General features: G+C 33.4%; 1 protein-coding gene across 3 annotated transcripts in view; it reads right to left on the bottom strand.

Moving 5' to 3' along the window:
• The window catches only part of LOC118201042 (uncharacterized), a 100,365-nt gene extending 78,605 nt beyond the window's left edge, over positions 1-21,760 (bottom strand). For 2 of the 3 annotated variants that reach the window (XR_004760187.2, XM_035373060.2), the window contains exons 1-2: positions 20,935-21,759; positions 2,103-2,347 (exon numbers count right to left, since the gene is read on the bottom strand). Coding sequence is in view for 2 of the 3 variants with exons in the window: in XM_035373060.2 (XP_035228951.1) it covers positions 2,103-2,347; positions 20,935-21,055 (366 nt within the window). In the remaining variant the exon portion in view is untranslated. Of the gene's footprint in view, positions 1-2,102; positions 2,348-20,934 lie in introns of all 3 variants that reach the window. The other variant, XM_035373061.2, reaches the window with a different exon arrangement.
• Between the last annotated feature and the right edge of the window lie 2,790 nt (positions 21,761-24,550).

The following is a 24,550-nucleotide window of genomic DNA, read 5'->3' as shown; positions in this document are numbered from 1 at the left end:
CCAAGTGAATTATTCTTAGCATAATCTGAAAAAAAAAAAAAAAAAAGTTCAAAATAAATTTTTGAATTTTCCCATAAATTTCCCCCAAAATTTTACAAAATTTAATATTTAGGCATAATTTAAGTCATAGAATTGAAATATGGGAAAAAATTGGAAAAATTGTCATTCCAGAAAATTGGAAAAAAGTCATTCCAGAAAAAGTTCGATTTTGTGTCAAAATACCTATATTAGAACAATGCTGCATATAAATCTAATAATATACAGTCAAAAGTCATTAATTCGGACACCCATAATCCGGAATGATCTATAATCCGGACCTCAAAGCTACAAACTTTCTGCGCATGCGTCCCGTTAACGCATGCGCGTAAGACCTTTACGGCTGCGAATACGCGTGTTCGTGTGCGCAAAATACGTTTACGAATGCGCGTTTAATGTATAACGGATGGTATAAGCTAAGATAAATTATCTAATTCAGTTAATGCTGCAGATTGCGTTGTTCCTTAATCTTAATTGGATCCGGCTTATTATTTTTTGAAGACTGTTAGAGCAATTTTATAAAAGTAAGTTTGAACTTTCGATTATGTCAAATAGAATTTCTGATATATACTAACATGTATTTACTAATATGTAAAGGATCTACAAAACGAAAGTATGTTTCGAAGTCCATTAAACAAAAACTGGAATTGCTGCAAAAAATGGATACAGGCATATCCTTTATTTATCTAAAATTTAACGTTTGTTTATCTTCAACTCCTCGGCGTGCAATGAATTGGAAGTTGATCTGTCAGCACTATTCTTATCTTCAGGGCAGATGTTTTTATTTTATTTGGCTTATAATTCCTTACAAAATGTAGTATTTCATCTCGATGTACTCCTTCTTTGATATGATTTAAATCAAATTCCTCATCATTATAATTCGCTTCCGATAGCAAAGAAAGTGACAAAGGTTACTGAAAACGAAAAAATTTTGATTGACTAATTAGTCAGTATTCTCAACACAGCAACTTGGATTCTCAACACAACACAGGACTTGAACAGTGGAACTTTGTAACTGAACAAGAAATTATATCTGTTTATAATTATATCTGTTTTTCATATTTTTAATTTTATAATTTCTGCATGCCATCTTACCAGATTTAAACTGATGATCTATAATCAGGAAAAATCGATAATCCGGAATCACGGAAGTCCCGAGAAGTCCGGATTAACGACTTTTGACTGTATATCCTAAAACGTGCTTTCAAGACACGAAAAACACAATTTTAATTTCATCAATTGGCCCAATAGAACAGGAAATATAGAAATGTCCCTTCCCCTCGCCACCCCTGCACAGTGTACATACATTTGCAATGAATTGCAAATTTATTATTAATAAAGAAAACTACAATGAATGTCATGATTTCTCTAAAAAAGTGCTTTTAAAGTTATTGTCAATTTGTGTGTGACAAACTCATTACTAAAGCAAAGCTTCAACTGTTTTTACACATTTCATACAAAATTTTAAAATTATCTAATTTAATATTATGACTTAAGCAATAATGATGGCAATAAATGGAACTCTCATATGCTTAATGATTTATGTTCCAAAATAAACATTTCACTGATAAAGCAAAGAATTATCCTATTTGACAGTCACATAAATTATATGGATTTTTTTCTGTTATAATACACATGAAGCAGTTTTCTGCAGAAATATATATGCCCCAACACTGACTTAGCTAGTGTTGAATGTAATGTTCTTATTTCTAAAATCATCTTGTTTCAAAATAAGTATTATTAATCAAAGAGTTTTAGAATTTCCATTATATTCCCTTCCTCTGTTTGTTGAAATACAAAACCTAACAGAGATATTTTTTATGTTTAGAAAAATTTTATAGCTGAAATGGAATAATGATAAAACAGAGTTTTATATACTTATTATATTTTATAAACAGATAAAACTCTTTTATCATTGGAAATATCAATTTGGTGCATGTATCCTTTTACACAAATTTGTTAGGTATGTGTTATCCTATACCAGAAGAAATCCCAATTATATTAATAATGATTACTATTGTTGCTGTATTTATAATATCATTATAAAAAGAAAAGAAAATATATACCTCATCCCTCCATCCAGCTAGAGTACTAAAAATTTCTTTTGTTCTTAATTCTCGCAAAACATTATCAAATTTTTCACTTCTTTCATCATAAGTTCTCCATTCTGGATTTAAAGTTACCCTTTCACGAGATTTATCATATTGAAAAACACTTGGATAGTGAAGAAGATGTTTCCATATATCAGCCCTTATCACTCCAACTTGTTCTTCTCCAACGAAAAATACTTTACAGTCACCTTCATCAGGACCTTAAAAAAAATTTGAAAGCAAACTGTAAGAAAAGTAATTCAGAGGGATAATTAAATAATTTGTATATATTAATTCAATCACAATGCTGTAAGACTACAAAACTAAAACATGAATGAAAAATAAGAGTTACAGTACAAAGTCTGAAATCCGGACATCTAATATCCAGAATGATCTAAAATCCGGACCTTAAAGCCACCAACAAAATTTGTTTAGGATTTTTTTTTAATGCATATTTGATTTCCCCCCCCCCCGTAAGAAAGCATGTGGAGAAGCTCGATTCTTAATTTCACTTCGTTACTGAATAAAATACCTTGTTATTGAAGAAACAATCATTTTAACATAAATTTGTGTGACCAATAATTTGGCTCCATAGCTGCGTATCTGCTTTTCCAATTAATGGATTTTGTAAAGAAATGTGGAGAAGCGGTAAAAAGTTAAGATATAACAGAAATTTTTCATTGCAATGGCAATGATCAGTTCAATCAACGGACAGTGAATTCTGTAGTGTGGTTCTAGATCCAGAAAATAGCATTAACGATAGTGAAGAAAGTGACTAGAGGTTATTAAAAATGAAAAAATTTAAATTGGCAAGTTAGTCGGAATTCTCGATGCAGTAATTACATAACTTGAACAGGGGAATTTTGTAACTGAGTAAGAAATTATTTCTGTCTAAAGAAATGAAGAGAAAGCATAAGCACAAAAAATGAAGCAACGTAAACAATTTACATTCAAAGATATGTCTAATAAAGTAAACAGATAAAGGGTTTTCATCTGCAGAGAACCCGTTGGCGCTTCGGGAAAGAACCCGTTGGCGCCCTTGCATTTTTACTCGCCAAGCTCGCGGTTCAGCGACGATGAGCCGAGCCTGTAAACGTGATTTTTAGCGCTTGTAAATTCAAATTAGCAAACAAAACAATATATTAAGCATATGGTAGCAAAAATTCACAGATAATAAGCATGTAGATGTAAAACTAACCGGTTAAACGTGATATACGAAAATAAATTCGTATTAAATTCAAGTTAGCAGAGAAAAGAATATATTAAGCATAAGACAAATATATAACAGGATTCATAGCCACATTTTAGTTAAAAAAATAAGCACCTATAAGCACTTTTCAAGAACATTTTAAGAAAAAAATAAGCACCTGTCTAATTACATTATACACAACTGCATAACCTTAAAAATTAGACTTGTAATTTAAAATATGAGAAATGAAGTATTTATTAAGAAAGAATAAGCATTACCTCAACCATGGAAAATAATTACTTTTTTTTTTTTTTTTTTTTTTTTTTTTAATTTTAAATAATAGTTCAATTTACAGAACTAGTTTACAATGAGAGGAAAAAAAACTATGCAGAACTAAACTATAGTACAAGATTTAATGATGAAATTTCAGTTCAAAATAGAGAAAATAAATAATAATAAGGCATATTTATTGTATTCACTTGGAACCTAATAATAAATACAATTTTATTTTTGCACTCATATTGATATTTAAATAATTTAAATCTAAATTCTGAACATTTTCTAAATTTTCATTGTATATCAGTTTTCTCTTAACAGATATTGCAAGCAAAGTAATTTAAGTAAAAAAGAGGAACATTTCTGAAATCAGAAGACAGAAATTTGCTTCATGCAGTCATCCTTTAACAGTAAAATCTTAACTAACCCGCATACTTGGAAATTGGCGAATATTCAGACAGTCGAGCGTAACTTGAAAAAGAGGAGCGGAGGGGGGGGGGTAGACTGTAGCTGCTCTTTAAATTTTTCCGTTAAATAAATGCTTTTGACATTTCGATATGCGCATCATATAAAAATAAACCAATGGAACTGAAAAATATTCTGCTTAGCAAGCACAGTAAAACTCTTTTAAGTGTTCATAAACAAATCTCGGACAGAACATCAAAATTAATTATCTCTGCAAAATATTGCAAGCGTTATTGCGCAATATGTGCGCCGTAATTCTTCCCTACGTGATATTACGCAATCGGAATCAACAGCTGCCGGTATTGGGAGAATAAAGAACTAAATAACTGGGGTGTTTTTCATTCTAATTTTCAACAGACGGCGTTAAATTTTCAGAATAGAATCATTCTTCGCTTGGGTTGGTAGACCGCAGAACTTTTAGTCCTATTCAATCCAGTGATTGGAAAGTGACAAAAAAAAAAAAAAAAAAAAAGTCCGTTGCTTGTTTTGCAGCGAACTGTAACAGTTTCAATATTCGAGATTTTGCGGAGAAAGGGGAGAACCTCCCAATCTTCGTACTGTATAATGTATTGGCCAAAAAACCAAAATTATTTTGACTATTCGATTATTTTCCCTTTATTTATTACTTTCGCATTTCTTTGACCAATAGAACGACGGGCACCTGTCTGTACTCTTCGTGCACACCAAAGGTTATGTTAATGCAGAGAAAAGGGAAAAGCTATTTCCGGGAGTATGATTCACCATCTGACATTCCATATTAGGAAGAAAAGTTGTTTATTTAGTTTCGGCTTTGGTACCGAGAAAAATAGCGCGTTCATTAAAAAAAAAAAGCACTAAAAGCAAAAAAATAAGCACTAAAAACAAAAAAAATAAGGGCTTTAAAGAAAAAGTAAGCACCTATAAGGGCCTTTATATTTTATTTTCAAATATAAGGACTTATAAGCACTTATAAGGACCGCTACGAACCCTATATAAGCATTTATAACGGAAATAAAAATTCATTTAAAAAATATAAATTAGTATTAATATACTGAAATTACCGGTTAAACGTGATAAACGAAAAAAAATTGTCTTAAATTCCATTTAACACAGAAAACAATATATTCCTTACACCAGCAGTGGTTTGCTGATTTTGATGACTATGGTAAACTATTCTGTCATCTTAGATAAAAATATTTTTTATTTCAATTTAATCATCTATTTATGTCACACCTGCCCTGAAAGGTTATTGTTAGAAAAGCATTAACAATATATTACCTTGTTAAAATTTTACACCATAAAAATTGGTTTATTCTCATAATTTTAGATGACAATAACCAATAATAAAAATAAAAGCATTACTTAATTATTTAAAATGCACATGCACATTTTTGCGGCCTACGGAAACAGATTATTTTAGAGGTTGGAAACCTCATGTTTCTTAGAGCTGTTAATAATTAAGAACACAACGTAAACAGCCGTGTTACAAATTAGCATTCACCCCTCCTGCCGTATTTTCATCCTTTCATCCCGAACCGAGAACCGGCATCTATCTACGAAAATATTTCTATCTATTCGTTGTTAAAAAATTCAGAAAAAATAATAATAAATAAGAGAAGAATAATATAAATCTGCAAATGCGAACAACGACAGTGATAATTCATCAAAATGAACGAAAGAAGAATGGTTACAAACTTCGAACAAGCGAATAGGATAAATCTGCTGGGTTACCAGGTTTGAACTATTATCGCCAAAGTTGGCGATGTTTACATTTACCGGGTTCTCTGCGGAAGAGCTTCCCAGATAAATATTAAGCTTTTTATACACTCATGTCCATAAATTAAGGATAATGCAAAATCAGGCAAAGGGAGAGTTAGAAGCAAAACAAATTTGACTTATTTGTAAAGCTTATTTATTAAACAAAAGGTAAAGAGCAAAAAACGATGCTATATGTTTGATATTATTAAAAAAATTAGCAATTTTTTCTCACTGGAGCAAATTACAAAAAACACCTATTTACAAAAAAAACAATATTTCATGGTTGGTATAATTGTTAATACATTGTATGTCTCCCAGACGATACAATACAGTCCATACAAAGCCTAGGCATGCTGAGTATCAAATTATCGATCTGATCTTGGGGGATATGACACAACTCAAAAAGCAAAGCTCTCCAAAGTTCCGGTAGACATGTAGGAGGAGGTTGACGGGCTATAAACTTGTCGGTCAAGTATATCCCACACGTGCTCTACTGGATTCAAGTCCGGTGAGAATGCTGGCCAGTCCATACAGGTGATATCCTTTGACTGAAGGCATTCGCTTACGATGTTTGCACAGTGAGGACGGGCGTTGTCATCCATAAACACAAATTGTGCGCCCATAGCGCTCCGAAACAAACATACATGTTGTTCCAGAATGACGTCCCAATAGATTTGGCTTGTCATGGTTCCAATCTGAACATGCAGGTCAGTTCTTGAACCCAGAATAATTCCACCCCAAACGAGCACTCCTGCACCACCGTAACGGTGCCATTCAATGATGTTTTCTTGGTGGTAACGGGTACCTGGAGCCCTCTATATGAAAGTCCGGCGAGAATCAGACTGCAAGCTAAACCTGGACTCATCGGAAAACATCACACAAGCCCACTGTTGCGGTGTCCACAATGCATGCTCTCTACTCCAGGCTAGCCGCAAGCGACAGTGAGTTGCAGTAAGTGGAACGCATCTGACAGGTCTACGAGAATATAGACCAAGCTGCCCTAAGCGCCTGTACACGGTCTGCCTTGAAACTGTCGTACCAGTGGCTGAATAAAGCTGACGAGACAGGTCTGAGGCTGTGCTCCACCTGTTTCTTTTGGCAGTAACTGCCAAATACCTGTCCTCATTCAGCGTTGTAACTCTGGGGCTATCTGTGCTGTAACGTCTACTCACATTACCATCAGCTTGGAATCTTTGCCAAAGCCAGGAGATGACACGCTGGGCAATTCCAAGTTCGTCTGATACTTCCAGTTGGGTACGCCCACATTTCAGACGGCCGATAATTCTACCACGTAAAAAATCATCCAAATGCGTCCTTTGTGTCATAACTATTCGGTTATTGCACTGAAATGCTTATAAAGTGTCCGCGAACAATTTTACTTCTTTGCCTGTATTCCTTATATATCACTCTCTTACACTCTCGTCATTGTGACGTACCATCAGTGTCATCTGGTTACTTCCTGGAATTTGCATATGATTATTGAAGATGTGTGTAGTGATTTTACAGGTGATATATTTATTTTAGAGTTCGATTTCCGCGTGACTCCGAATTATCCTTAATTTAAGGATATGAGTGTATATATTGATACCCTTTAAATCATTGATGCTTCGTTATCTCATAAATCACGATTTCATATTTTTAATTTTGTAATTTCTGATATAACTGAGAAGTTGTCAAGTTATCATCTATTATTATCATATTATGCTTTTTCAAATATCATAGATTGACATATCCTATTCATCTATTCTGTTAAGTTTAAGGAAACTACCGATTCACTTACATCCAGTATTTGCCTTTGGTGGGCTACCACATATCCTACAAAGTAATTATTAATCAACCCACTGAGATGACTTCACACCAGAGATGTCAAAAGACAACAAGCACAATATATCATCCCACTCAGAAAATAAAAACCAGCAACCACAACCAAGGCAGGGATGGCAGACCTGTCGGCATTATTGAACATAGTCAGTATTAAGTTACATGAAGTGTTGCATTTTGATACTGTGCACAAATGTGATATGTACTATAGAAGTAAAATATACTTTGTGAAACTCTGAAAAATAACTTTTATATGCTCATCTGCTACCCTAATTTGTCCAGAACCTACAAGTGACACTGAGTCACAGCTAGTAGTTACTACTTATAATGTTGATTGTCAGCACACTGAATTAGCACAAATGGAAATCTGTTCATTAGCATTCTGCTGATGCTTAAATCAAAAGTGCATCATGATCAACTATATTGAAAGACAGAGTCACATTAACACATTAAATTGAAAACACTACAAAAATAAAAATACAAGATATTTAAAATTAACTCACTAGTTAAAATTACAATACTGGAAAAGCACACACTGGAGCTTTAATATGTTAATGTTGTGATAGAATTAGTTTTGAAGCCTTGCAGGATAACATGAGTTGCTGTTGTGCAAGAGATGCTTAAATCAGGAAGGCCAATTCTATGGCAATTGTTGTTTTATATAACTTTGTTTAAAATCTAAAACCTTGCCACATCACAAAGGTTGGTTTGGCTTAGTCCAAATCTAAACAAATATGTCATGAAAGGTCCATGTCCTGTTGTAAACCAAGCAATTGATGAATTCACTGAATGCAGATTTGTGGAAATTTTTAGTGGAAAAGTGTATATGTAACAACCTGTAGTTTCTATGTTCCAGCATCCCCGCCAACACTTTAGGAGCAAGCACCAAGTTTGCTTTTTCAATGATAAAAGTGGCATGTGCGATAGATAGGCATGTCTTTTTTGTGCTGTAGCTGTTTCCTTTGATTTGGTATCAACAATCTCATTACCAAGAATTCCTCTACATGCAGCAACCCAGACTAGGAGAAAAAAAGGCATTGAAAAGCTTAGGAAAAGCTTTTGAATTTCATGAACTCAAAGAGGGTTCCTCAAAGACAGATCACATATAACTTCCAAACTGCAGGCCAAGTCTGTAAATATTTAAATCCTACAATCCACATTAGATATTTGTGTTTGTGCAACGCATAAAGCCTTTTTCAATGCAACCAGCTCTGCTTGAAAAACCGTGTTATCACTTAAAAACCTATGACTCCAGGTGAACAGAAGATCTTGATGTCAAAGAACTCAACACTCCCTAATACTAAAACAGTAGGTTATAGGCCAAGATGCCCAGAAAGTCCATTGGGTATGTTCATCTAAGCAGTAAATGGAAGGCCTGTGTTTTGTGGCAGAAAACAAGGTAAGCGAAAATTACACTTTTTTCTGGACTTTCTTAAAATTTCAAGCAACTGATGAAAATGATAAATCCTAATATACAAATAAAAAATCGGAATCCTCATATACAAATAGAAAAATTGGATAAAACTCTTAAATAAGGCTTACTTACATTTCCAAGTGTGAATAGATTTCATCCAGGTAGATCTTTAAGAAGTCACATACTATAAGCAGTTAATGAAGCCAGAAGTTTCTGAAAACCAAACTTGACAAAGGGTCCAAAAAGAAAGAAAGCTTTGGCAATTATTCCTCTGAGCATAAAACATCCGAAGCAGTGCACATTAAAAAGTGTAAGACTTCATATGAAGCATGGATAAAATTACATGGCATTCATCAGCTAAAATGTCCTATAACTAAAGTAAGCCTTATGAAGCAACTTTTATTAAAAAGAATGAATATGAATGAAAAAATGCACGAATACTTAAAAAACTCCTCTCTTTGAAATTGTAGATAAACTTTCAGAAACAGAATCAGAAATTCTGGAGGGATTCCTAATAATTTTGTTCCTAAGTAGCTTAACTGAAGAATTTGAAAGCTTCAGAGTTACAAAAAAAAAAAAAAAAAAATCTTGTGATAAACTGCCCACCTTAAACGCACTAAAAGTTAAGAATCTATGAGCTGCCAATTTAGAGCACAGGAATATAGCCAATTACAGTATGCTATAGATATAAGAGAAAAGGACACCAAGTATCAGAATGCAGAAAAATTAAAAGCAAAATTCCTAATCAAGCATCCGCTAAAAAAGGTTGTTCTTTCAGCACTGTTAATGTAACGCACGAATTAGTAACACAAATCTGGTATCCTAACACTGAAACCGAAAGTGAAATTAATCTAGCAAATAACAAAACTGCAGTAAAAGCTTTATCCAGATCAGATGCAAATAAAATAGGAAACAGCAAAAAATAGAAAGCCAGAAAATAGAAAAGCAACGTTGTAAATGAAGGTCCATAATAAAGGTTCGGCTAGGATCTACTTGCTAACCTCAGACTCAAGACCCACAGATCACATTGGCCAAAATAGCCTTTGAAAATAAAAAATTTAGAAATAAACACTTGGCTTCTTTTAGGACCAGGCTCCATTGTTTCACCAACGCTTCCACTTCTCTCGTTCCATCTGCTGTTGAAGAGAAAATTCACTAAATTCTCCTTAATCAAACAGTATAACCCATTTCTTTAGTCTTCTTTCCTGCCATTTGGTTTACAGCATTTTTTAATTGCGGGCAGTAGTTTCCTAAAAAATGCCAAATTCACTCCATCTTTCCTTTAGATTTTAAATTCAAGCTACTCTCAGTTTGCACCGATAATGAAGAATAACACAATTCAATATAAATCATTATTAATTTTATAAGCAAACAGCCCAGACAGAGTAACATAGGTTTAAGAAATCTAAGTTGATCCAATAATTTAAAAATGAGTGAGACGAGACCCATTCCCCGATTTTTAAATATTTTTTAAATTGTCACAAAGCTGAACAGAAAAGCTGAATGCAAGCAAAGAAGTATCACATGCTAAATGATGTTGTGCAACAACTCAAGAATGCTAAGACTCAACAGCAAATACAAAGTGAAACTTATTTACAGAGTTCTACTTCTACAAAAATTTTTTTTTTCCAATAATTTTACGAACCATTAAGCTAAAATTAAAATCTTTCTCCAAGTTAAAAAAATAAGGCATATTAAATTTTGTAAACTGCAGATTTAATGATTCAAAAAACTTGATTTTCTTGAAAATACTCGGATTCTAACAGCAAAAAAATGTTTCTAAGTTCTTCATTTGGCAATAAAAAGATAAATAAAAAATTTATATGCATTATCATTTAACCCTTTCGACCCGACTTTTGCATGATTAAAATTTAACTAAGAAAAGTAGTTTAATTTAATGCTGATATACTAAAGGAAGTGTAATATGAGTTTCAAGTTTTTAATTTTTACTGTTTCCTGGAAATCTCCTGGGACAACATGTCCCAATCGTATTCTCAACTGGACTATTTGTCCCATTGTCCTTTCTCAGAAAACAAAACTAAAATTTGAGGTAATACATAATGTGAATATTGCAAAACATAAACTCTGTCACATGCACTAGTTCATATATAGCAAAAATTGTGACATATGTTTCATAAACACAAGCATAACATATCTACATGTAGTAATATGATCACTGATGAGGACATATTAATCCATTGGTAAGTAGGAATTGGACTATATATTCCACAAAATGAATTTATTCAAAATTTCTTAAATCTGACATTAAAAATGTTAAGTTACTACTTAATAAGAACTATTTCATACTATATGTGCCTTAATGTACTATATGTGCTTATAATTGTACTTACTGTAAAATTTTTAAAAAATAGACTAATTAAAACTTGAATAATCAGTGTGCTCAAAAACATAAGTGTGTCATCTGCAATCTAAAAGTATTGCCAAGTTTAGTCATACATTTCTTCCTTAATTCCTTAAAATTACTAGAAACATAAAAACCCATTTAAAAGTGGGTTTTATTTACCCAATAGCGCAAGAAATCTTATCTCTGGGACGTATGTGCCCATTAGGATCGAAAGGGTTAAATACCTCTGGTCAACCTATTCTAAAATTAAAGATGGACTGCAATGTACATATTGCATAATATTCATTATAGGATATGCAGGCCAATGAAAACAGTCAAACTTTAGGATAATTAGTAAATGAGCCTTTTGACAGTTGGAAAAAAATCCTATGAAAAATTCCATAATCACAAAAGAAAAAAATAGTAGTATTAGCATTCCTTATTGATCAGCTGATTATTTATAAAATATCATTCTTGGCTATAAATAATTCATGGTTAATGTTGCCAGTGCTCATCAAGATAGACAAAAAAAGTTTATTCCTTACATAAAAAGTTTTAACTATTGTGGCAGAAATGGATTTTCATTATGAGGTCATCATGATTCTGGACAAATGAATGTAAGTAATAACAGCACTTAATCTCGTCAGAATAAAGAAAGAAAACTTTTATCATCCCTTCAGATTTTAGGTGTATGCAAGAGATAGCATATTATAAAATCATTTAAAATCCTGCAGCAATAATGCAAAGTCTATTTCACCAACAATACAAATTGAAATTATAAATATTTGTAATAAAATGATTTTGGAAAAAATCCTTGAAAAAGCAAATGCTTGCTGATGAAACTATAGATATGTCTTCACACGAACAAGTAGTATATACAGTCAAAAAGTCTTTAATCCGGACTTGCCGGGACTTCGGCAATTCCGGATTATAGATCATCAGTTTAAATCTGGTAAGATGGCATGCAGAAATTATAAAATTAAAAATATGAAACCGTAACTTATGAAATAAAGAGCAATTATGATCTAGGTATCAAAATTTACAAAAAAAAAAAAAAAAAAAAAAAAAAAAAAGAAGCTTAATATTTATTTGTTTACTTTGTTAAACATTTCTTTCAACATGTGCATGAGTAAAGCATACATTATGCATAGCTGAAATTAGAAAACTGCAACCAGAAAACTATTTTATGTGTATTCGTGATATTTACAATGATGAGGAAATTGATTTAAATTATATCAGAGTACATCGAGATGAAACACTACATTTAGTGAGGAATTATAAGCCAAATAAAATAAAAACATCTGCCCTGAAGATGAGGATAGTGCTGACAGATCAACTTCCAGTTCATTGCGTGCCGTGACATTCCCCCCCCCTCACAGCGCAGTGTGAAATTGATAAACAGATTTTGGAATGGTTAGAGAAACAAATCACCTCTCTGTCACTTTCTTCATGCCTTTATCCACTTTTTGCAGCAATTCCACTTTTTGTTTAATGGACTTCGAAACATGCTTTTGCTTTGTAGATCCTTTGGCAGCTCCAGAATTGGAAACTCTTTTTGACATAATCGAAAGTTTAACTTATTATTTTTTGCAGACTTGCTCTAACAGTCTGCAAAAAATAATAAGCCGGATCCAATTTGAAGATTAAGGAACAATGCAATCTGCAACATTAACTGAAATAGATAATTTTAGCTTAGCTTATGCTGTCCATTATACATTAAATGCGCATGCGTAAACATATTATGTGCACGCGCAAACGCATATGCGCATGCGTAAAGATATTTTGTGCATGCATAAATGCATAATGCATTTATAATGCATAATGCATAATGCATGTGCAGAAAGTTTGCAGCTTTAAGGTCCGGATTATAGATCATTCCGGATTATGGATGTCCGGATTAAAGACTTTTGACTGTACAAGGTAAATCTGAAAACTTTAGGGGGTGATAGAAAACAGCTACATGAGCAATATTCATCATAGAATATACATATGCTATATACAGTCAGAACGCAAACGGCGAGCTGCTAAGTGACATTGTAAATAAATGGTACAAAAAGAGTCAGTCCTCACACCCTATGGCATTTTCTACTGCGGATTGCTCGTTATATGAGCCACGAAATGTTTAGGGTGACGAATTGGTCAAGGTGGTCCCACAGCTTGGCCACCAAGATCACCAGATCTCTCATGTTTGGATTTCTTCCTGAGAGGCCATGTGAAAAACCTTATCTATAAGCATCCTACTGAAGCCAATATAAATCTAGTTGCCATTCGGGCCATGTAGTGATATTCGGGAAATGCCTAGTGTCTTTGCAAATGTGCACCAATTCCTATCCCTCAGGTGCGAAGCCTGCATTACAGCTGGAGGAACGTCTTTTGAGCAATTTCTGTTAATAAAATGTTTTCTGAAGTATCCACTCTCATTCTTGTGTTAATTCTTTAAATGTGACAATGGAAAACTACCCTGTAACTTTTCACCACTTGTGTTCTGATTATACATTCTATGACAAATATTGCTTGTATAGCTGCCTTCTATCACCCCCTGACGTTTTGCCCATTTGTTCAAATTCCCCCTGTGTTTGCACTAGATATGTGAAAGAATTTGAAAGAATAATAACAGTTTTGTTATTATTCATATCTGAAGTGTTAAAAAAATGGAGATTTGGCTAATGCCATTACACATATTTTTACATCAGCAGGCTTAGATTCAAAATACAGGGTGTTTCATAGATCATAGAACAAACTTGGAGGGGTGGTGGAGCATACTAAAACATGCATTTTTTGTATAGGAATGCAGAGTTTAAGTGACGGGTTAAGGCAGGAACGCAAAAAAAACGGCATGAGAAGAAAATGTGTATATGTACAAAATCAATGCAAAGTGCTTCTTTGCAGCAATACAGTATTCACAATAAATGTTCAAAAAAGGGAACACTAACAGTAACAGGAACTATAGCTGTGACTGGCTGGCAATGCAGTGGTAGAGGGCGGTAGTGAGCCAAACAAATCACGATCCGATGCATCAGAGGATCAGATGTCGAGCGTGATGAGGAAGTTTACACACAGGGGGTAAAAGGTGAAATGCATATCATGTATGGTGCTGCTAATGGGAACGGCAGAGAAATGCTACAGTTGTACCAGGAACGGCTTCCGAACATGCATATGCCGAAGCACACAATGTTCGAGAGGTTGCATCGGTCTCTGTGTGAAAACGGGTCATTTGAAGCCACCTCTGACACTAGGAGTGGAAGAAGTGCACGATAACCTCGCATTGAAGAATCCATCTTGAACATTGTGCATGAATCACCGCAGACAAGTACAATAGCTACTGCAAGTCATCTGCAGCTGAGTCATTCCACCTTTGGAGAGTATCACATGAAAATGGTTTGCAGCCATACCATTTGCAGAGAGTCTAAGCCTTTCTAAAAGCAAGGCGGATTTCCCATCGGATGTGCTATTCACGGACGAGGCAACTTTCTCACAGGATGGCATCTTCAATAGCCACAACATGCACGTGTGGGCAACTCATAACCCCCATGGCACACGTCTACATACATTCCAAACCTGCTTGTCTGTGAATGTGTGGGCGGATATTGTTAACGACTACCTCAATAGGCCCATACTCTTACCTGCATGTATAAATGGCTTATGTTATCACATTTTTCTGCAAGAGGTGCTACCGCAATTGCTGCAGGATGTTCCGGCTGTCATTCATGATCGCATGTAGTTCCAGCATGATGGTGCATCAGCCCATAACCATGTGCGGGTCCGCAGTTACTTAGATGGGACATTTCCAGGCTGATGGATTGGCTGTGGTGGACCCGTTCAATTGCCATCCCATCCGCCAGATTTATCCAGCTTGGATTTTTTTATGGGGCCATCTGAAGAGCATCATTTACAAAACTCCTGTTGAATCACTGGGGGACCTCTTTGCATGACTATCCATTGCAGCTGCAAGCGGGCGCAAAACGTCTGTCATTTTTCAAAATGTTCGTCAATCCCTTCTGCGATGTTACCAAGCATTTATTACTGCTGCTGGTCGCAATTTTGAACATTTATTGTGAATACTGTATTGCTACAAAGAAGCACTTTGTGTTGATTTTGTACATATGTCGTTTTTTTTTTTTTTTTTTTTTTTTTTTTTTGCGTTCCTGCCTTAACCCGTTACTTTAGACCTTACATTCCTATAAAAAAATGCATGTTTTAGTACGCTCCACCACCTAAGTGGACACTACTTTATTTTCTTCTTTTCTATACTTGATTCTGCCTTATTTTTGAAAAGGTTGACATGCATCAATTTTGCTTTTTTACAAATTATATCCTGCGATATGCTAATGTTATTTTTGCCGTAATGAGAGAACTTTTTTTTTTCTCATAAGGGGCAGACTTGGAGTTTGCTGGCTGATTAACCTTTGCACTTCTTCAGATATATGACGTTTTGTCTTGTAGAGAATGCAGAAATTCACATTCGATTAATTTGTGCTTCATAGATGATCAAAATTAATGGATCACAATTTGTCTGTCTTTCCTGAATTTGTACAATTCCCTAACTTTTTTTTAAAGTGAAAAGAGATAATTATATCACAAACAATTTAAAAAGGAAAGTGTTTTTATAAGTAAAAAAATTCTTAAAATTTAAGGACTGTTAAATACTTAAACAGTTCATTAATGCCATTGGATTTAAAAACTTGTAAACACATTAAAAAGAAATCCACCACACATTTCCTTAGATTTTGGATGGAAAATTATTTAATCACTTTGCATTTTTGTGCAAAAATTATTAAAACCTTTACGAGTTAAACTGTAATCTTGAAGTGGACACACAAAAGATAAGAATTTCATGTGTGCAGTCCCCCCCCCATGTCGCAGTCTTACAGCTGTTGCAAAATGTCAGACAAATGTATGATATTGCAAAAGCAATAATTCATTCACTTATGCCGCCACCTGACATTGCAAGAGTCATAACTTCAGGACCAGTGTCAAGAGACTTTAGTGACCTACACTGCATATCCCATCAAAACATCTCAGTTTCAGGAAGGCTTATGGAAAAATGATCCTGTGGCTTCTCTGATATAGTTTCAATTATAACAAATCAGAGAACATAAAATACAACCAAAAACTTTAAGAGGGTGTGACTAATTCAATGTGCAGACTATCTCAGAATACCCTTAACTCTCAGCTAGAGAAATGCTTGTCACTAGCAAGTTCTTCACACAATCAGGACAATAACTTTGCTTACAATAATTGTCTCAATGCCTTCAATTCCATTACGTATTGTTAAGAGAGTATAGATTTATAATAAACATGTTTTAGTTCTATATGCAGTAAATAATATGCAACCTAAACAAATTAAAACTAGCTAGACACCAATCCTTACATGAAGTCAGCCACAGCCCACGAGTCAGCCCCATCAATGCAACCACTGTCAATCCCCCATCTACTTTAGCAGTCCCACAGGTGCATTATTATTTATTTCTTCAATTTTCTTTTGGTTTTTCCTGATTTCTTCTGGAAGAAACCCAACCCTGCATAGTAAATTTTGTGATACATAAAATATAAGTAGCAGGGGGGAAAAAACCTCAGTGTATGTGAAACATTGAAAATAATACTATGCCCTTTTAAAAGTAATTATATTAATTAAAAATATCATGCCCTTTTAAAAATAATTATCAAAATTATATTGTCCTGGACAGGCATAAAAAATTCTTGTCACTTTACTTTGAAAGAAATTTTCATTTCATGTGGTCCAAAGGATAAATACTACATAAAACTTTTCAGTTATAGAACAAAAACTTAAAAAACATTTTGCTTGTTAACAATTATTTTTAAAACATTTGTTTCATTTATAAATGAAATATAATTTAGCAACGAAATTTAATTTTTTAATTTTACACTTTACCATTAGATGCTTAATACTTTATAGCATTATTAAAACCATATGTGTAAAAAAAAATTAGTGAAATTGGAAGACACATACACTGCTCGCATTTATTTATGGGCAGTTGTGTTTTCTAATTTTATATGCATAAATTAATTACTAAATATTAGTAAAATGACTGGTTGATCTTTACATTATGGTAACTTGGCGTTTTTTTGGTGAAAATTTGGAGACCAACTCTCCTACAGCAACCCTCTATTTTTTTTTCCCGCCGCCATTTTGTCTTCACGAAGTAAAGACATGTTTCTTTTCTTTTTATCTACTGAACACTTCTTCCAACAATCTACTAGCCGAATTACACTTATGCTAGAAATTTTATCTAACAAAACTGCTTAATCATGACAAATATTCACTGCAAAATTGGGAAAAAGTGCACAATACCATACTCCTTACGCGTTTTTCAAAATAACACATACACATAAACCATGTACACGCCGACTTATTTTTACTTAAAAAAACATCCCAGAATTGCACAAAAATGGCATTGCGCACACTCTTCACTATATCCATGTACACTGCTTTTTTCTCATAAATTAGAAAAATTTCACTAAAATACATGACAATTTTCTCAATCTTTAAACCCGGTAAAAAGAACATATATGAAATTACCTGATCATGAAAAAGTATTTACCCTTTCCAAATATGAACATTTCCACATATAAAATAAATAAAATATCCAAAAACTTTTATCTCTAAATCATCTATTACATTATACACGTCACCAACGAATTCATACTGCAAGCATTACAAATACTTAGTATCAAATATTTAAATTATTTCCATGCACGTTTACTTCAACTTAAACGTATACCAAATTCCTACAAACATAAAATTCACAAAATAACTATCATTTAATTAAAATATCACTAAACCATGTACACGTCGACTTATTTTTACTTAAAAAAAAATCCCAGAATTGCACAAAAATGGCATTGCGCACACTCTTCACTATATCCATGTACAGTGCTTTTTTCTCATAAATTAGAAAAATTTCACGAAAATACAAGACAATTTTCTCAATCTTTAAACCCGGTAAAAAGAACATATATGAAATTACCTGATCGCGAAAAAGTATTTACCCTTTCCAAATATGAACATTTCCACATATAAAATAAATAAAATATCCAAAAACTTTTACCTCTAAATCATCTATTATATTATAAACGTCACCAACGAATTCATACTGCAACCATTACAAATACTTAGTGTCAGATATTTAAATTATTTCCATGCACGTTTACTTCAACTGAAACGTATACCAAATTCCTACAAACATAAAATTCACAAAATAACTATCATTTAATTAAAATATAATTAAATTCAAAAACACTACTTAAAATATAAATGAGCACATACATTAAATTAATAAAAATTACCTTACAATCCTAATTACTTTAAACTAAATCATTGCTAATAACAATTTTCCCAATAATAGCAAATTCCTTTACTTCCACCTTACATTTAGAACAATGCATAAAAATAATAACTTACCTAATCTTCTTTAGAATCTTGATTACGTGTCCGATAAACTTTTCTTTAGTTACGGCCATGGGATCCAAAAATTCACGAACACTGTTTCACGCAACACAGAATAAACCAAATACAAAATTTCCAGATTTTTTCCCGATTTCCCCCCTTTTCCGATTAAAGAACCGTAATTCGTCCATTAATATCACATGACATATCCCATGATCTCTCATTTCCCTCACACAAAATAATGCATAATCGGAACTGAGTACTGCTCACATTATTACCAAAGTCCCAGGTAGTAACCTTTATCGCCTCGAAAATGTCGCCAAACTACCAGTTACCATATTGTAAAGATCAACCAAATGACTTTATTTTTCTTTGACATATAGTATTGATCATCTATTTTAAAACCTGCTAGTTTTGAAAAATGTTATTCAAAATGTTTTTTAGTAGAAAAACTTATTCATCCAAAAAGTTCTGAAAATGAACTCATGTAAATATTCGGGCACTTTGAATAAAGTTTATATTTAATAAAAACATGAAAATAATGGGACATTCAATATTGCATTGGATATTCTTTATCTAAACAATTTTAATGCACTCTGGTATGGATACAAATTTTTTTGTGCAAAATCTTTTTATTTTCCATTCCTCCATAAGAATTGCTTTTTATAGAGCTTTCAAAGGAGTATTATGTTTCTTTATTCTTTTCTCGAACTCGCTCCATCCATGTCCCTTAAGATTTAAGTCTGGAAAATATGCAGAAGTTTTGATAACCTCAGGACAGTTGTAAAATAACCAAGAGGAAACGTTCAGGCAGTATGTTTAATTCTGATAACGTTAAATTCTGATGGAGCTTAAATGTATTTTGCAATCGAAGTTTTCTAGCAGATGCTTTTAAGATTTCGTTATAAATATTTATTTATATACATTAACCCACATTTTTTTTATAAACACCAAATTTCTTAATTCAAAACATCCAAACAATTATGCCACTATATCCCCGCACAACAGCAGTCAATAGGTTTTTCAAATTTAATTCTTAATTCGACTCTCGCCACATATTAATTCATCTGTGAGACCCAAATACATTAAATTCCGACATTTCTGCAAATATAACTTTGTTCAAATACGATAAAATTTTGCTTACTATAGATTTTACAAACACCACACATATTTTTCTTGTTTCTTCCCAATGAAGAATTTCTTTTTTGCTGATAACCCATTGTAGCCATGCATCCTGCATGACTCCTCTATCAGCTTTAAGAAGTTTTACTCCAAACCATTCTTCTAAATCTGCTCAATATTTTAGAGTACTAATTTTTAGATCATGTTTTTTTTTTTTTTTTTTTTTACAATAAATCTGCAATTCCTTGGTTTTAGCTTGGAATGTGGCTCAGACTTAATGTATTTTGAAAAGTTCGATACAATTTTTTTTCCTTTTATAACATAAATTCAGTTAAACGCTTTACATAATGGATTTTTTTGGATATTTCAAATACTTTTACCATCTTTGAAAAGATGAATCATAAATTTCTAACAGAACTGGTGGTTAATTTGCAGACTCTTTCCATGTTTACTTCAGATTTAGAACTTATATTCTGCTAAATAAGTAATAAATTACAAATGAATATTATAGTGATGTATTTCTATTTAAAACAAAAAATTATAACTACAAAAACTGTCAGCCAAAGCATCTCAACAAAAATTTGAACTTCCGAATTATTACGCGAGTTCATTAACACCTTTTGAACAAATTGTTTTATTACAAGGAATATTTTGATGGTATTCATTTTACACAGCAAGTAAAGATTGAAAAATATATATATTAGGGGAAAAATTTAATTCTTTCAACATTTAGTACAAGATCTATGAAAATAAATTTAAAAAATACATGTGTATGAAAACAAATGTAAGCCACTGTAAACTGTTCAGAATTATTACTACAATTACAGAAAGAAATTCACAAGAAATTTTTGGAATATAAGTTTCCCGGTATCATATAATTCCAATTAGTCAACCCAAAAAATTTACAAAACTTTTCCTTCATTGCTACTATGCAGACGGGCTAACAGAACTGGAACAAAACAGATATTATAAAATTTTATAAATTATAATTAAATAAGCAGAATTCTACAATTCGTTATAAAAAAGTTATACCTATCTTACTTCGAAGATTAAAATTCTTTAGTAGCATTTCCAATTTATTAGACCAACTCATCCTATTTCCCGAGTTTCGGCAGACGAACTGTGACACCGAGCAATTCGTATACCGTGTCATATCGTTCTGCTCCTATGTTTGGATATGTAGCCTTGGCTATTAATGTTTAAAATTAATTTATGATTAGTAACAGCATGAATTATAAACAAATAGCTAAGTTTATTGCATTTTATTTTCCAGCTATCGAAATGCGACGATAATAGTACAGCAATGTTTGGAAAACAAAACCAAGCAATCATGAATCAGAACTAGTTGCAATTCAGCATAAAGAAATGTAAATATAAATATAAACTACTTGTTGCCATTCAGCATAAAAAATATAAATATGAATATTAACAAAATATTAAAGTTAATTTTACACACACAGATCGTATTTTATTCTCGAGTGTCAAGATGTAGAAACATCTTTTTACTCGACTTCTGATAAGGATCGGGTGGGGGAGAGAGAGTAGGGTGAAAGGAGAGTGGGTAATTATAAAATAACTAAACACATGAAAAATATAAGAAATAAGAAATAAAAAATAATTATTCCTCATGCAGTACTTGGGCCACTACATTACTCCCCCAACAGTAAATAAGTTACGTTACGAAGATGGAGAAATAGGTAGTAACTAGGATTGCAGTGTTAACCACTAATTAATAAGAATAATTTACACAGATCGTATTTTATTCTCACACAGATCGTATTTTATTTTATTCTCGAGTGTCAATATGTAGAAACATCTTTTTACTCGACTTCTGATAAAGATCGGGTGGGGGGAGAAAGAGAAGGGTGAAAGGAGTGTGGGAGGTGGATGAAAGAGAGTGAGGTCCGCACTAGCGGCGGCGAAAAAAGGGGGGGTGTCAAGTTCAGTGTAGTTATAAGATGTAACCGCAGGTGGTAAAACCGCAGAGTCAGTTTTGAGTGAATGAGTCAATTAAGGTTGTGATTCTTATGTGGGAAGGATGTCACAAGGGTAACGATGTTTTTCTCTGGGACGTGGGGAGTGTCTGAGAGTGCTAATAAGGCTATTACTGTTTGTACTAAATAAAAGAAGTTGACCGCTAATCGTTTAATATACTCTTGAATAAGTTCGGTTCGAAGGTCTCTGTGAATATAGATGTTGGGAATATACCAAGGAACATTCATAATTTCTCGTAGAATTTTATTTTGTAGAATTTGTAAGTTTTTGGTCAAGGGTGACTCGAAGGTTTTTAGTTTCATTAATCCAGTCTATGTCTTCGTCAAATATTTCAGGGGGTGGAGGATAGTATTTCATGTTTCCTTTACGGAAAATTATTGCCTTAGTTTTATCAGTGTTAATTTTAAACCTCCAAAGGGTGAGCCATTTTTCCAGTTTTATGAGATAGTTTTGGAGTTGGTTTCTTACGGCGATAACTGTGCAGGCTTTAGTAAGTATGGCGATGTCATCGGCAAAGAGTGCAAGATCAACAGAAGGGTCTTTAGGGATGTCTTGTGCATAAATATTAAAAAGGTACGGCGAAAGTGCCGACCCCTGTGGGACACCAACATTGATTACTCTGCTGGTAAAGTAAGCAGTACCGATTTTGATTCTGAATGTTCTGTTGCTGAGAAAAGAGGCTATTAAGCAAATAAAATTATCTGGAAGTAGATAAAATTATCTGGAAGCAAATAAAATTATCTGGAAAATTGAGAGTGATAAGTTTGTAAATAAGGCCTCGATGCCATACCCTGTCAAAAGCTTTCGCGATATCGAGGAATATAGCACCGGTCGGAAGCTTGCAGTTGTAGCCTTCAGTGATAATGTTGATAACTCTAAGAAGTTGGTGGCAAGTGCTATAATAATTACGAAAACCGAATTATTCTTCTGGGAGAAAATTCATGGAAGGGTGAATTTTTTGGATATGGAAAAGTAGGATTTTCTCGGTAACTTTAGACAGATGGCTAAGTAAACTGATAGTGGAAGGTTGGATTTTGTTGCGGTTTAGCAAAAACAATTATTATAGCTTGCTTCCATGAGTTAGGAAAATCAGCGAATTTTATAATGTTGTTGATTATCTTAGTTAGGCAGGTAAGAGCGTTAATCAGAAGATGCTTCAGTGCTTTGGTCGAGATGCCATCGTGCCCTGGGGCTTTCTTCGTTTGTAAGGCGCTGATGGTGTTGGCAACGATGGTTGGGGTAGTCAGGAAAGTGAAGTTGTTCGGAGCAGGGGTATTAAGGAAGTTATTGACCTCCTGGTTGACCCGTTCAATGTGGTTTTTGTCGTACGGAGTGGGATTAAGAGTAAATGTATCTTCCATATAGTCTGCAAAAGATTTAACTTTATCTTCTGTATATGAAATTCCACTAGGTCCATGGATAGGTGAAATAGGTTTATAAGGTTTCTTGAATTTGCGGGAAATGTCAAATAGGGAATTGTCCTCTATAGCTAGGTTATTTAGGAAATTGGTCCATTTTTGGTTTTTGAAGTTTTTGATTCTTCTGTTGATTTCTTTTTGCATATAGTTTGTGTTTGAGTTGTGGATCCCTGGTGGTTTGCCCTCTTTAAGAATAATTTAGAGTCCTTCCTTGAATATAACAGGTAAACGTATAGTTCTACCTGTGCGAGAATGTTTTTGATTCACATCCGAATTTGAGTCCGGTCTCTGCAAGTTACTGTAGTCAGGTTGTGTCAGCTGGGAATTTTCCTCAGCTGAAATATCCAACAACTTCCATGTGTTTCTGGAGGTTATTAGCAAAAGTCTCCAATGCTGTCTGGATACTTGGTTCGCTGAAAAATTCTCCAGGAAGTCTGAGACTCTACTCTGGCCATAAACTACTTGCGCAATAGAATTATTTGTATCTTCGTGAATAGCAGTACGCAAACCCAAAAGTGCTGTTGGTAATGTGTCCGTCCAAGATATGTTGTTGCGGGCTTTTAATGCTGTTTTTAATGTTCTATGAAGGCGCTCAACTTTGCCATTACACGAGGGGTGGTAGGCAGTAGTATGTTGTAAATTGATGCCACAGATTTTGGACAAAGCTCGTAATGTATCACTTTTAAATTGGGATCTACGATCACTAATGAGTTTACTTTGCGTTCCGAAACGTGAAATCCAGTTGCTATAAAAGAATCTTGAGACAATCTCAGCTGAAATATTCGCTAAAGGAATTGTTTCCATCCAATTCGAAAATATTATAACTATGCAAGTAAGACAATAAATATTTCCTTTAGATGGAGGAAGTGGGGCTATGAGATCAATATGGATGACAGAAAATCTTCCTGGTGGTACTTCAAACTCACCTAATTTTTTTTTGGTGCGCCGACTGATTTTAGCTTTTTGGTAAGGAATGCAGATTCTTGTCCACAACTGTACATCTCTTTTTATGTTAGGCCAGATGAATTTCGATGTCATTAATTTTATAGTCGATTTTATTCCTGGATGTGATAAACCATTAATTTGCTGAAAGATGTGTTTTCTGAAAGCCTGAGGAATATACGGCCGAATATGTTTAGTGGATGTATCACACCACAAATCTTTCCCCGAAGGTAGAGAACTTTGCTTTAAATTCAAGGAAGTAGTGGTTTGCAAACTCTTCAGTTCTTCATCTT

This window comes from Stegodyphus dumicola, chromosome 8 (assembly GCF_044657685.1).
Source record: "Stegodyphus dumicola isolate Sdum_Otavi_A_Nest chromosome 8, ASM4465768v1".
Lineage (NCBI taxonomy): Eukaryota > Metazoa > Arthropoda > Arachnida > Araneae > Eresidae > Stegodyphus > Stegodyphus dumicola.
The sequence above is the reverse complement of the archived record's forward strand: the minus strand, read 5'-3'. Positions and strand labels throughout refer to the sequence as shown.